Raw genomic sequence first — 14168 nt, forward strand, 5'->3', positions numbered from 1 at the left:
ATGATACACTTAGTATGTATCTTGTGACGGTACTGGTGTATAGGCGAGTGACTACGGGGTACAGGTATCCTAGGTTGTCTATGTGTGTTAGGACTGTAAACTGCTATGTGTGCAGTGATGTAATTCAGGAGGATGCAAGTTCAAATTAATGCAATTTATTCAATAATGTGCAATGCAGAAATATAATTACGTGGAAAGGTGCAATATTAACGGCTATACGCGAATGGTGCGCCGGAGGTCGTATTAACGAGTCTCCTCAAACCATTCCACGTTTCCCTCTATATACCCAGGGTTTTCAGGAAAAAAATCAAATAAAGATGGAGGTAACAACAATGGTCCTGCTGATGTCATCTCTGCATGTCCAACAAACCTGGTTAACCTTTGTATTACAGCTGGATGCTGACTCACAGGTAACTTGCATTACCTGTGGTTTATTCCTACAAGATCTTTATTCAGCAACCAGTGTACTACACCACCAATGACACCAAACTATTTCTCACATCATTAGCTATCTAAAGACACCAAACACTGTATATGGAAAACCCATGGTTTATACAGTGCTATTTCAACTCATCAGTTCTGGGAGCATTCCACTGAGGTGGCAGAATTGCGCAGAGGCAGCACAATGATGGGAGCAATAGTCCTGTATTGACGAGCACTGTCTTTTCATCAAACCTTGCTGACCTTGTGTCAACATGGTCAACACAGTCTGTTTCCTTTTGGGGGTCTGTAGAGGGGCACACTTATGTAAAATGCTCTACAGTACTTGTTTTATGTTTCAGCTCAAAACAATAAACATCAATAGTCATAAAAGCCTTGTTTCTTCATTATCGTGGATTTCTTGTATGAATTACAACTTTTTCACAAAAAATAAATGGTGCCGGCCTTTATTTTTCCAAATCGACCACGCCCCCGGCTATTATCCGAGGCCCGGCTTCAAATAGAATCCCGGACACAATTTGAGGATTCACGGTACTCACTTGTAGAAAGAACTGGACCCCTCTTCCCCCAATAAAGTGCCACACACAGATTTACTCATGATAGAGATTTATTATTGAAGCTGAAATGATTATCATATTCAATGAGTTTTGACAGATGTCAGAGGGTCTCTGGTAAATGTATCAGAGAAGCACTGGATTAAGTGCACTGATCTCTGGGAGGGACAAAGTGCACTGGTAGCACAGCTGTAGGAAGGCACCAGGAAGCAGAGCAGCCAATTAGGGGTCAGAAAGGAGATGTCCAGCACCTCCTGGTTGGTCTTTATTTCATATCCATGCCATTGATCTTGACATCGTCAAAAATCTTAATGAAATCATATCTCATTTTTTGCAGACGGTTGGGGAACTCCAACATCTGGCCATCATGCAGATTAATGTAAAATGCAGTGTCCGTGAAGGTTATGGTCACCTGGAGGAGAGAAGAAGAGAACATGGGGAATGGGGGAGAGAAGGCATGAGAGATACCAGACAGATTACCAAAAAGGAAGTAAAAAAAAGACTACAGTTAAAAAACGATGAAATAAAAAGGCAACAAGTGATCCAAGAATAAATATCAAGGTCTTGATCTACATTTATATCATTTATATTTACAGTGCAGTCCATAAATATTTGGACAGTGGTACAATTTCTGTCCTTCTGGCACATTGGATTTTAAATTATGAAAATGTACTGCCACCTTTAATTTGAGGATATTTACATCCACACCAGATGATCTGTGTAGGAATTACATCCATTTTATACATCGTCTCCTCTTTTTTTGTGGATGAAAAGTTATTGGACAGTTGGCTTCTTGGCTGTTTCCGATTAGACTGGTGTGTTCAATCGCTCCCTTGGTGCAGGTAAAATAAATCTTTCAGTATCTAGTCTTGATTATAGGCTTTTGATTGCCTTTGGAGTCTGGTATTAGCTATTGTTAGCATAAAAAACAGATTTGTGTCAATTACATATATTTTGGAACATTATTTATCACTCTACAGATACATTCAGACAACACAGTATATCCATTTTTGTATAAACTTATTTTTTACGTAGTTGGTTTTGAATAAAGAACATACTATAGGATGCAATGTACTACACATTGAATTCATTTGTTGGAATATTTCCCATGAATGTCTGCCTTGCGGTTACAGTAGCAACCCCCCTCCCAATGCCCCCCTATTACATTACATTACATTACATTACTGGCATTTGGCAGACGCTCTTATCCAGAGCGACGTACAGTTGATTAGACTAAGCAGGAGACAATCCTCCCCTGGAGCAATGCAGGGTTAAGGGCCTTGCTCAAGGGCCCAACGGCTGTGCGGATCTTACTGTGGATACACTGGGATTAGAACCACCGACTTTGCGTGTCCCAGTCATTTACCTTAACCACTACGCTACTGGCTGCCCTGCATTGACACTGCCCTATGACACCGATGCCGAATCACAAACTGATCCATTGGACACAGGTACAGAGGACTGGACAAAGTGTCCTTTCAGCACCTCCAAAAGAGCGTCTCCCTGTCTCAGGACTCACCGTAAACTCCTGCAAACACCGGTAAGGGAAGTGTGAAGATCTCACTTCCTCACCCCAGACTCCGTCCTTCATGGAGTTCATGATGATGACACCACAGAAGGTCGGGGTAAAGTGCAGCGCAATATTTTCATCAGATTCTCTCACTTCGATCACAAAACTGGGAGAGAAAGAGAGCCACACAACGCATGGGTGATGGATTAACATGGATGAAGGCAGCAAGAGGTTTACCAAGAGCATACAGAGGCAGCAATGGCTCACCGGGATGCATTCTTGTTAGGGCTCCCAGTGACTTTTAGTTCCATTCCTGACTTGAAGCTCATGTTTTTGAACTCAACCTATGGTCAAAACATAAAACATTTTTCTTGTGATTATGCATTCACTCTTTCAGTGCTCTTAGGCAGAAAACATGAACAGATCATGGTAAATATGGACCAAAAAGGGGTCTTCACGTCTTCTCACATTACCATCATCTCTAATTTGCCCTCACACCTCTGCACATACAGTGAGCACCATAATTCATTGGACAGTGACACATTTTTTTGTTATTTTGGTTCTGTACTCTAGCATTTTGAGTTTGAAAGGATACAATGACAAATGACAATGAAGTTGAAGTGAAGACGGTCGGCTTGAATTTTAATTTCAGCATGTAAAATGCATGTTCAATTGGATTCATATCCAGTGATTGAATCTGCAGTATGTTTCGGGTCACTTGTTGCATGGTGAAGTGCCGTCCAACAAGTTTGGAGGCATTTGGTTTTCTCTGAGCAGATAAAATATTTCTGTCGACTTCAGAAATCATTGCTCAACTTCGGTCTGCAGTCACATCATCGATGAAGATAAGTGAGCCTGTTCCACTAGCAGCCAAACAGGCCCAAGCCAAAACACGCCCTCCCCATGTTTCACGGAGGAAATGGTATGCTTTGAATCTTGGGCAATCCCTTTTTTCCTCTTTCACTTTGCTACATGTTCATCTTTGTCTCCTCTGCGCACAAGACTTTGTTCCAGAACTCTTGAGGCTCTTTTAGGTGCTTTTTAGCAAACAAATCTTGCCTTTCTGTTAGTCAGACTTATCAGTGGTTTGCATCTTGTAGTGTACTCTTTGTTGTCCTGCTGGTGTACTACTCCAGCTCTACTGGGTCTATTGACATAATTGAGTTCACCAGTTGTTTTCTTGTTAATAATGAACCAAACTGAACCCAAATTTTGTCATGCCCAGGGTTTTTGCAATGTTCCTCATTGATTGATTTTCATTTCATGAGCCTTATGACGACCAGCTTAACTTGCATCGACACTGCTGTCTTCCTAATTTTATCACAGCCCAACAGCAATCTCCAAAGGCAATTGCAAAGTCTAGAATCAAGACTAGACATCAACAGCTCTCTTCTGCATTCAGCGACGACATAAATGAATACACCTGCCCAACAGAACACATCTGTGAAGCCAATTCAACAAATACCTGTAGTACCTTAAAATGGGGGGACCATGTGCAAAAGTTGCTGTTATTTCTAATCAGTCCATCAGATATGGATGAAAATACATTCAGATTGAAGCTGAATGTCTGCACTTCAACCTCCTTGTCATTATATCCTTATATACTCAAACTCAAAGTGCTAGAGCACAGAACCAAAATGACAAAAAATGTGGCACTGTCCAATGAATTATTGGACTAAGATTCCCTCAACATATTTATTTTTTAAATCACCTCTTTGTTTCTCTGTGGATATCAAGCACACTCACGCATGTACACAAATGCACACACAGACACATGCAGACACACACACATGCATATTCGGGGATGGACAAAGCAGATAAATTGTTTTGCCTCACAGTCTGTGCGTTACTACATTTATCCATCAATATTATCAGAGGACACAGAAACACATACCACATGCAGGAGATAATACTCATACTGAAATTCTGTCCATCATGTGGTGTGTAGACTGGTATGCACACACAGTGTTCTGTTTTATCCAGTGCAGACAGGTATACACATACACACACAGTTTTCCAGTGGTATTTCAGAATTCTTTTTCATATGACATTTGCCATTTTTGAAAGATCTATTTTATAATAAGTGACATGTTTGGTACTTGTTTTATGTTTCAGCTCAAAACAATAACCATCAATAGTCATAAAAGCCTTGTTTCTTCATTATCGTGGATTTCTTGTATGAATTACAACTTTTTCACAAAAAATAAATGGTGCTGTAATTGTTAAATATAATCTGGCAGAGTTAATTAGCAGGCATTAACCATATATTGTATCTATATTGTTTTTAGGAATGAGATAGACAATATTTGTTTAGTATGTTGACACAATTATTATTTATGTATTACTCTTAAATCCCAATAATGTTCCAGGTCACTTTGACCCGGCGAACAGTACTAAAATAATAGATCAAATCATACATCATCAAAACCGAAATAATTCTCATCACTTACAGTCATCTTGGCGGTTCAGTAGTTCGGTATTTACAGCTGTGCGGTTCTGAATATAAGGCGTGGTGCCTGTATTTATGTGTTTCTGAGAGAGCTAAGAAGGCAGGATTTGCCAAGCTCTAACCAATCAAATTGAGTGATTGCCTGTGGTAGAATCAAATTTGTCCAACCATATTAACTAGTGGGTGTTTTAGTAAAGTGGGGGTGTTTTTTGTGTAAGTTCTCCTGAAAAATGCAATGTGCTGAATACACAGGAAAGGATTGCAAAATGTAGCATGACTAGATTTGTTTTAGTACCACAGGAAAATGAAAGAATGCAAATACATGCACAATGAAAAAGAATAAAACCATTTTCCACATTAAAAAATGCATTTAAGAAAGTTGAAGGAGTTATCGGGCCCCCGTCAATTAATCGTGGGGGTGGTGGAGGAGGCGGCACGGATGGTGCAGTGGGTAGCACTGCCGCCTCACAGCAAGGAGGTCCTGGGTTCGAATCCCCGTCGGCCAGGGCCTCTCTGTGCGGAGTTTGCATGTTCTCCCCGTGTCTGCGTGGGTTTCCTCCGGGTACTCCGGTTTCCTCCCACAGTCCAAAGACATGCACGTGAGGCTGATTGGAGAGTCTAAATTGCCCGTAGGTATGAGTGTGTGAGTGAATGGTGTGTGTGCCCTGTGATGGACTGGCGACCTGTCCAGGGTGTATTCCTGCCTTTCACCCAATGTATGCTGGGATAGGCTCCAGCCCCCCTGCGACCCTGATCAGGATAAGCGGGTTCAGATAATGGATGAATGGATGGATGGATGGGTGGTGGAGGAACTTCCGCAGGGGCCAGTACGCTTGTCAATACGGGTTTAAGGCGGGAAACGTGGAACGTGGGGTGAATTCTCCTGGAGTGGGGCAGCTGGAGACGCACCGTGACGGGGTTGATTTTTCTAATGATTTTAAACGGCCCCACGTAACGTGCGACTACTGTGCTAAAATTACGAATAAAACGACGGTAAAAATTGGCGAACCTTAGGAACCTCTGCACCTGTTTCACAGATTCCGGGGTGGGCCAATTCTTCACGGCAGAGATTTTTTTCGGGTCCATCTCCGTTTTACCAGCAGAAACGATAAAACCCAGGAAGGATACCGAATTTGCATGGAACACGCATTTTTCAGCCTTAACAAAAAGGCCAGCCTCTAAAAGGCGCATCAGTACCAGTTTCACATGTCGAATGTGCTCAGAGAGGGTAGCGGAGAAAATCAGAATATCGTCCAAATAGACGAACACGAATCTCTCCAACATCTCCCTGAGCACATCGTTAACGAGTGCTTGAAATACAGCAGGGGCGTTGGTGAGGCCGAAGGGCATAACCAAATATTCATAATGGCCGAATGCGTATTGAAAGCTGTTTTCCACTCGTCTCCCTCCCGTATGCGTAGCAGGTTGTATGCGTTACGAAGGTCTAATTTAGTAAACACTGACGGCGTTTGCAATCGCTCAAACGCAGAGTTCATAAGCGGCAGGGGGTATCTATTTTTTACCGTAATAGTGTTCAGCCCCCTGTAATCTATGCATGGCCTTAAACTCCCGTCCTTTTTTTTTAACAAAGAAAAACCCTGCTCCAGCCGGTGATGAGGACGGCCTAATGAACCCATTAGCTAAGGCTTCACGGATGTATTCTGTCATGGCCCGGCTCTCAGGGACCGACAGCGAATAGAGTGCACCCCGGGGGGGAACTGTACCTGGGTGTAGGTCTATTGCACAATCGTAAGAGCGATGCGTGGGTAACGTGGTCGCGCGTTGTTTGCTGAATACTTCAGCTAGCTCGCAATATACCCTAGGAACATTGGTAGGCAGCGGGAACCCTATAGCCCCTACCATCCGATCCTCGCCCCCACTGGCTGCAGTAGGGAACATACTCTCGGTGTCCCAGTCAGTGCCCTCACTGCCCTCACCCTCGTCAATGGGACGATTCCAATCAAACAGAGAATCCCACTCCAGACTCCCCTCCTGCTCCTCCTCCTCCAGCCCCCGGACATTAGGACCAAGAGGCTCCCTAGCCTCCTCCTCATCCCATTCAGACCCTATGTCCGTCTCTATGGGAGGGGCCGAGGGAATATACACACGATTGGAGTGAGTAGCACATTTTGGTCCCCACCGAGACACCGGATTGCTCCGGTTGCCCCAGTTTATTTGGGGTTGATGTTTAATTAGCCAGACATGGCCTAAAACTATTGGGTATGCTGGGGATTCAACCAAATAAAAATATATACGTTCCCAGTGTCCCCCAAACGGAATACGCATAACTGCATAGGTTCCTCCGATTTGTGTGCCCCCTGTCTCCCCATCTCTATACTCCTGCCTAGAGAAGGCGGATCCGGCTAATTAAACCCGCCGACTCTGCCGGCTCGTTCTCGCTCACGTTCTCGAATCTGGTTGTCTCAACGAATAGCAGCAGAGATTAGCGAACCCAGATCCCCCGGTGGTTCTAATGTGGCCAGTGCGTCTCTGACTGGGTCTGACAAAACGGCTGTAAATAATGTCATAAGCGGTTCGTCCGCCCACCCAGTCTCCCCTGCCAATGCCTGAAACACCACAGAGAACTCTGCCACGCTCTGGGTCCCCTGCCTCATCCATGTTAACTGGGCCGCCGCCTCTTTGCCCGTGATATTGTGGTCAAATACCCGGGTCATCTCCTGTATGAGAAGCTGGGAATCGTTCATTAATGGAGATTGTGCCCGGATCAGCGGATCCGCCCAAGTCAGAGCAGTCCCGGTCAGTAATGATAAAATGAACGCTACTCGGGAATCTTCAGTCAAGAAACGTGAGGGCTGGGCTTTAAAAAAAATCAAGCGCTGGGAGTGGAACCCCGTACATTTACCCGCCTCTCCCCCGTACCACAGCGGCAGCTGTAATTTGGGCTCCCTCACCCCGGGTGTAATGGACTGGAGAGCGGATCCCGCAGGTGGGGAAGAAGGGAGTGATTGGGGGTTGTCGGGGGATAGCGCCTGTGTCCGTGATGAGCGGAACTCGCTTGCTAGTTGCTGAAAGCTATCAGCGAGCCCCATCAGCACATCTTGCTGCCTACCTAGCCTGGCCAGGATCTCATCCTGACGATGGAAAATTACCGTCTGCTGCTCTGTTGTAGCAGCCTGCTGTTCATGCAACATACGCAGTGCCTGCTCCTGAGTCGCTAGAGCAGCCTGCTGGGCGGCTACCACCGCTTCAAGCGGTGAACCCCCCACCTCGTTCCCTGAACTGGTCACTGGTCTCTCCATAGTGGCTTTTGTGTTCTGTTAGGTTGAGGCTGGGCGGAGAGCCAGATGCGACCGAGGAAAAACCCTCTAAAACGAACACACAAACGTGATCCCAGGATACAATGGGAATGGGATTTAATCAACGGAAACTGAGCATAAAAGGAGAAAAGCCAAAAAAACGGCTATAAGAAAACAAAACAACCCTCTTAAAACAGGGCGAACCGCACCACTGACTTGGTGCCCCAAACGACTGTGGACCAATAAATAAAAATACAACCTAGCCGGGAAAAAGGCTAGGCACGAAAATAAAAACCTCGAGACGCAGCTCGGGACCAAAACGCAAACCAAAATACATACCAGGGGACAACGTCCCCCAACCTCCGACTCACACGAGTCCAAAGAAAGAAAAAAGAAAACCAAAACCTTAGAGGAAGGCGCCAGCGAACACAACACAGCTGAACGCCTTCCTTACCTTTTAATCTTTTTGTTTCTTAACAGTGAAACACACACCAGCACAGTACCGGACTCTTAAGTCTCACAGAGTCTACCAAGTGCATTTACCGGCTTTGTGTCAGAGCGCACAGTGAACACAAAAGCATTGGTAGACTGCCAGCACTGGCCTTAAATACTCTTTAGGAGGGGGAAAACTCCTCTGCCAATAATGACAACCAGGTGAAGCCAATGAGCACCAGCCCTCTAGTGGGCACCTTAGGTGTTACCTCACCATGACAGAGGCTTAGTGTCTTGTGTATTCTAGCCTCGGTATAAGTATCCTACTTCGTCAGTTGAATTAGAGTATTAAAGTATTAAGTATTAAAACTGCCGCCTCACAGCAAGGAGGTTCGAATCCTGGTCGGCCGGGGCCTCTCTGTGTGGAGTTTGCATGTTCTCCCCGTGTTTGTGTGGGTTTCCTCAGGGTACTCCGGTTTCCTCCCACAGTCCAAAGACATGCAGGTTAGGCTGATTCGAGAGTCTAAATTGCCCGCAGGTATGAGTGTGTGAGTGAATGGTGTGTGTGCCCTACAATGGACTGGCGACCTGTCCAGGGTGTATTCCTGCCTTTCGCCCAATGTATGCTGGGATAGGCTCCAGCCCCCCTGTGACCCTGTTCAGTATAAGCGGGTTAAGATAAGGGATGGATGGATGTTTTTTGTGTATGTTCGTACTAGGGTTAGTAGTACGTAGGGTGTGAGGTTGAGTTTCCCTGCCATTTGTTATTTCCTTGCTCGAGTCAGATTAGACTTCTCGACCATTTTTAAAGGTTGAAGCCTATAGGAGCCTATAGGAGTCAGTAGCCTACCTCCTTCAAAGTGAATAAATACACCTTACAGCAACTCTGAAGCCGTCTTATTTACATGACGTATCGTGTGTATTTGAAATACATGTGCAGGAAAAAAATAGTAAAAATTAGAGCCGTTTTTCTTCAGAGAAGTTAGACATTTCCAACTATAGCCGCTGAACACACGTATCCATCTTCCGCTGGTTGAGCGCATTAATCCGCGCACCTTTTGAAGGTAGAGCGAGATCCGGCACAAAGTGCACTTACTCACTTGTAGAAAGAACTGGACCCCTCTGCCCCCAATAAAGTGCCACACACAGATTAACTCATGATAGAGATTTATTGTTGAAGCTGAAATGATTATCATACGCAGTGAGTTTTGACAGATGTCAGAGGGTCTCTAGTAAATGTTTCAGAGAAGCACTGGATTAAGTGCACTGATCTCTGGGAGGGACAAAGCTGTAGGAAGGCACCAGGAAGCAGAAGCAGAGCAGCCAATCAGGGGCCAGAAAGAGATGTCCAGCACCTCCTGGTTGGTCTTTATTTCATATCTATGCCATTGACCTTGACATCATCATAAATCTTAATGAAATCGTATCTCAATTTTTTCAGACGGTTGGGGAACTCCAACATATGGCCATCATGCAGATTAATGTAAAATACAGTGTCCGTGAAGCCAATGGTCACCTGGAGGAGAGAAGGAGAGAACATGGGGAATGGGGGAGAGAAGGCATGAGAGATACCAGACAGATTACCAAAAAGGTAGTAAAAAAATAAAAACAATTTAAAAAAATTTAAAATAATGAAATATGAAATAAAAAGGCAACAAGTGATCCAAGAATAAATATCAAGGTTTTGATCTACATTTATATCATTTATATTTACAGTGCAGTCCATAAATATTTGGACAGTGGTACAATTTCTGTCCTTCTGGCATTGTACTCCAGCACATTGGATTTTAAATTATGAAAATGTACTGCCACCTTAAATTTTTGGATATTTACATCCACACCAGGTGATCTGTGTAGGAATTACATCCATTTTATACATCGTTTCCTCTTTTTTTGTGGATGAAAAGTTATTGGACAGTTGGCTTCTCGGCTGTTTCCGATTAGACTGGTGTATTCAATCGCTCCCTTGGTGCAGGTATAAGAAATCTTTCAGTATCTAGTCTTGATTCTAGGCTTTTGATTGCCTTTGGAGTCTAGTATTAGCTATTAGCATGAAAAACAGACTTGTGTAAATTACATATATTTTGGAACATTATTTATCACTCTACAAATACATTCAGACAACACAGTATATCCATTTTTGTATAAACCTATTTTTTACCTTGTTGGTCTTAAATAAAGAACATACTATAGGATGCAATGTACTTCATATTGAATTCATTTGTTGGAATATTTCCCATGAATCTCTGCCTCTACTGTAGCAACCCCCCTCCCCATGCCCCCCTATGACACCGATACCGAATCACAAACTGATCCATTGGATACAGAGGACTGGACAAAGTGTCCTTTCAGCACCTCCAACAGAGAGTCTCCCTGTCTCAAGACTCACCGCAAACTCCTGCAAATGCTGGTAAGGGAAGTGTGAAGATCTCACTTCCTCACCCCAGACTCCATCCTTCCTGGAGTTCATGATTATGGTACCAGGGAAGGTCGGGGTAAAGTGCAGCGCAACATTTTCATCAGATTCTCTCACTTCGATCACAAAACTGGGAGAGAAAGAGAGCCACACAATGCATGGGTGATGGATGAACTTGGATGAAGACAGCAAGAGGTTTACCAAGAGCATACAGAAGCAGCAATGGCTCACCGGACTGCATTGCTGTTAGGGCTCCCCGTGACTTTTAGTTCCATTCCTGACTTGAAGCTCATGTTTTTGAACTCGACCTATGGTCAAAACATAAAACATTTTTCTTGTGATTATGCATTCACTCTTTCAGTTCTCTTAGGCAGAAAACATTAACAGATCATGGTAAATATGGACCAAAAAGGGGTCTTCACTTCTTCTCATATTACCTTCATCTCTAATTTGCCCTCACACCTCACACCATAATTCATTGGACAGTGACACATTTTTTTGTTATTTTGGTTCTGTACTCTAGCATTTTGAGTTTGAAAGGATACAATGACAAATGACAATGAGGTTGAAGTGAAGACGGTCGGCTTGAATTTTAATTTCAGCATGTAAAATGCATGTTCAATTGGATTCATATCCAGTGATTGAATCTGCAGTATGTTTCGGGTCATTGACTTGTTGCATGGTGAAGTGCCGTCCAACAAGTTTGGAGGCATTTGGTTTTCTCTGAGCAGATAAAATATTTCTGTCGACTTCAGAAATCATTGCTCAACTTCGGTCTGCAGTCGCATCATCGATGAAGATAAGTGAGCCTGTTCCACTAGCAGCCAAACAGGCCCAAGCCAAAACACGCCCTCCCCCATGTCTCACGGAGGAAATGGTATGCTTTGAAGCTTGGGAAATCCCTTTTTTCCTCCATCACTCTGGTACATGTTAATTTTTATCTCCTCTGTGCACAAGAATTTGTTCCAGAACTCTTGGGGCTTCTTTTTAAAATCACCTCTTTGTTTCTCTGTGGATATCAAGCACACTCACGCATGTACACAAATGCACACACAGACACATGCAGACACAGACCCATGCATATTCGGGGATGGACAAAGCAGATAAATTGTTTTGCCTCACAGTCTGTGCGTTACTACATTTATCCATCAATATTATCAGAAGAAGACTATCAGAGGACACAAAAACCCATACCACATGCAGGAGATAATACTCATACTGAAATTCTGTCCATCATGTGGTGTGTAGACTAGTATGCACACACAGTGTTCTGTTTTATCCAGTGCAGACAGGTATACACATACACACACAGTTATCCAGTGGTATTTCAGAATTCTTTTTCATATGACATTTGCCATTTTTGAAAGATCTATTTTATAGTAAGTGACATGTTTGGTACTTGTTTTATGTTTCAGCTCAAAACAATAAACATCAATAGTCATAAAAGCCTTGTTTCTTCATTATCGTGGATTTCTTGTATGAATTACAACTTTTTCACAAAAAATAAATAGTGCTGTAATTATTAAATATAATCTGGCAGAGTTAATTCGTAGGCATTAACCATATATTGTATCTATATTGTTTTTAGGAATGAGATAGTAGAAGTATGTTGACACAATTATTATTTATGTATTGCTCTAAAATCCCAATAATATTCCAGGTCATTTTGACCCGGCGAACAGTACTAAAATAATAGATCAAATCATACATCGTCAAAGCTAAAATAATTCTCATCACTTACAGTCATCTTGGCGGTTCAGTAGTTCAGTATTTACTGCTGTGCGGTTCTGATTCCAACTGAATATAAGGCGTGGTGCCTGTATTTATGTGTTTCTGAGAGAGCTAAGAAGGCAGGATTTGGCAAGCTCTAACCAATCAAATTGAGTGATTGCCTGTGGTAGAATCAAATCTTGTCCGAACATATTAACCTGCGGGTGTTTTAGTAAAGTGGGTGTGTTTTTTGTGTAAGTTCTCCTAAAAAATGCAATGTGGTGAATGCACAGGAAAGGATTGCAAATGGAGCATGTCTAGATTTGTTTCAGTACCACAGGAAAATGAAAGAATGCAAGTACATGCACAATGAAAAAGAAGAAAACCCTACAGAATAAGTAGGCAACATTTTCCACGTTAAAAAATGCATTTTTTGACCGACCAGTTCGGCCAGCTCGTCAGGAGCATTTGGGGGTTAAGTGTCTTGCTCAGGGCCACTTCGACACAGCCCGGGCAGGGGATCGAATCGGCAACAGTCCGACTGCCAGACGACTGCTCTTACTGCCTGAGCCCTGTCGCCCCGGACATGTGTACGAGTACCGGCTACAGCTGCAGACTGCAGGAGTATCCTATTGATTTTACTGTGCTCAAGTACAGGTTTGGACCAGGGTAATTCATCAAGCAAATTAATAACAACGCACAAAAACCAGTATGCAAAAAACAAACACTCGAGGGCTGAAGTTGTGCAACCCTGCCATAGACAATGCCAAGTTACGGGCTACACCCAAACCAGCAGCCAACACTTGAGCCCACCCCATGGACTCCCTGCAGCTTGGATCGCTCTGAGAATAGTTTTCTCCAGTCGTTTTCTCCATTTTACAACAGTTTCCCTCAAAAGTTGTCCTTCTCCACTCTGGGGCGACATTAGCTCAGGCAGTAAGAGCAGTTGTCTGGCAGTCGGAGGGTTGCCGGTTCGATCCCCCACCCGGGCTGTGTCGAAGTGTCCCTGAGCAAGACACCTAACCCCCAAATGCTCCTGACGAGCTGGTCAGGGCCTTGCATGGCAGCCAATCGCCGTCGGTGTATGAATGGGTGAATGGAGAAGCGTCACTTGTACAGCGCTTTGGATAAAGGCGCTATATAAATGCCTGCCATTTACCATTTACCATTTGGGTGATCGGTGTGTATAGCTAAAATGCTGGAGAGAGGCAATGACTTTCAAAACCTCAGACCATTACTGCATTGCGCTGCACTGTTTTTAGATGGAGTAACAACACAAACTACAAGGTATTATCAGAATAACAAAACAATAATCAAAGGGTCTTTCTGTGTTGGTATTGACGGGCAGTTCCGCAAGGGCTACCCTGAAATTATATCTAGGCTATGCCAACTATTTTAT

The 14168-nt window shown here is 43.6% G+C and overlaps 2 protein-coding genes across 4 annotated transcripts; both read right to left on the bottom strand.

Moving 5' to 3' along the window:
• Positions 1–1030: 1030 nt before the first annotated feature.
• LOC133139201 (congerin-2-like) lies at positions 1031–4994 on the bottom strand. 3 transcript variants are annotated; one of them, XR_009709794.1, is made up of 5 exons: positions 4956–4994; positions 2773–2849; positions 2515–2671; positions 1675–1827; positions 1031–1407 (listed from the first exon to the last, which is right to left on the bottom strand). XR_009709794.1 is itself a non-coding variant. In XM_061258594.1 (4 exons), the coding sequence occupies exons 1-4, from the start codon at positions 4959–4961 to the stop codon at positions 1261–1263; spliced, it is 387 nt and encodes a 128-aa protein (XP_061114578.1). In that variant the 5' UTR covers positions 4962–4994; the 3' UTR covers positions 1031–1260. The 3 variants fall into 3 exon arrangements, 1 of the variants encoding a protein (XP_061114578.1); XR_009709795.1 differs by having other exon boundaries at positions 1675–1905; XM_061258594.1 differs by lacking the exon at positions 1675–1827.
• A 4799-nt stretch (positions 4995–9793) lies between these two features.
• On the bottom strand, positions 9794–12868 carry LOC133139134 (galectin-2-like). Its single transcript, XM_061258468.1, has 4 exons — positions 12801–12868; positions 11291–11367; positions 11033–11189; positions 9794–10159 (listed from the first exon to the last, which is right to left on the bottom strand). Exons 1-4 carry the CDS (start codon positions 12804–12806, stop codon positions 10013–10015), a joined length of 387 nt encoding a protein of 128 aa, XP_061114452.1. The 5' UTR covers positions 12807–12868; the 3' UTR covers positions 9794–10012.
• Between the last annotated feature and the right edge of the window lie 1300 nt (positions 12869–14168).

This window comes from Conger conger, chromosome 10 (assembly GCF_963514075.1).
Source record: "Conger conger chromosome 10, fConCon1.1, whole genome shotgun sequence".
In the NCBI taxonomy this organism is placed as follows: domain Eukaryota; kingdom Metazoa; phylum Chordata; class Actinopteri; order Anguilliformes; family Congridae; genus Conger; species Conger conger.

What these genes read in the sequence shown, in the direction of transcription:
- LOC133139201 (XM_061258594.1), bottom strand. An exon ending in CCTAACAAGAATGCATCCCG is followed by an intron (nt 2,672 to 2,772) that starts GTGAGCCATTGC and finishes TTTCTCTCCCAG; the next exon opens with TTTTGTGATCGAAGTGAGAG. An exon ending in GGTGTTTGCAGGAGTTTACG is followed by an intron (nt 1,408 to 2,514) that starts GTGAGTCCTGAG and finishes TCTCTCCTCCAG; the next exon opens with GTGACCATAACCTTCACGGA.
- LOC133139134 (XM_061258468.1), bottom strand. An exon ending in CCTAACAGCAATGCAGTCCG is followed by an intron (nt 11,190 to 11,290) that starts GTGAGCCATTGC and finishes TTTCTCTCCCAG; the next exon opens with TTTTGTGATCGAAGTGAGAG. An exon ending in AGCATTTGCAGGAGTTTGCG is followed by an intron (nt 10,160 to 11,032) that starts GTGAGTCTTGAG and finishes TCTCTCCTCCAG; the next exon opens with GTGACCATTGGCTTCACGGA.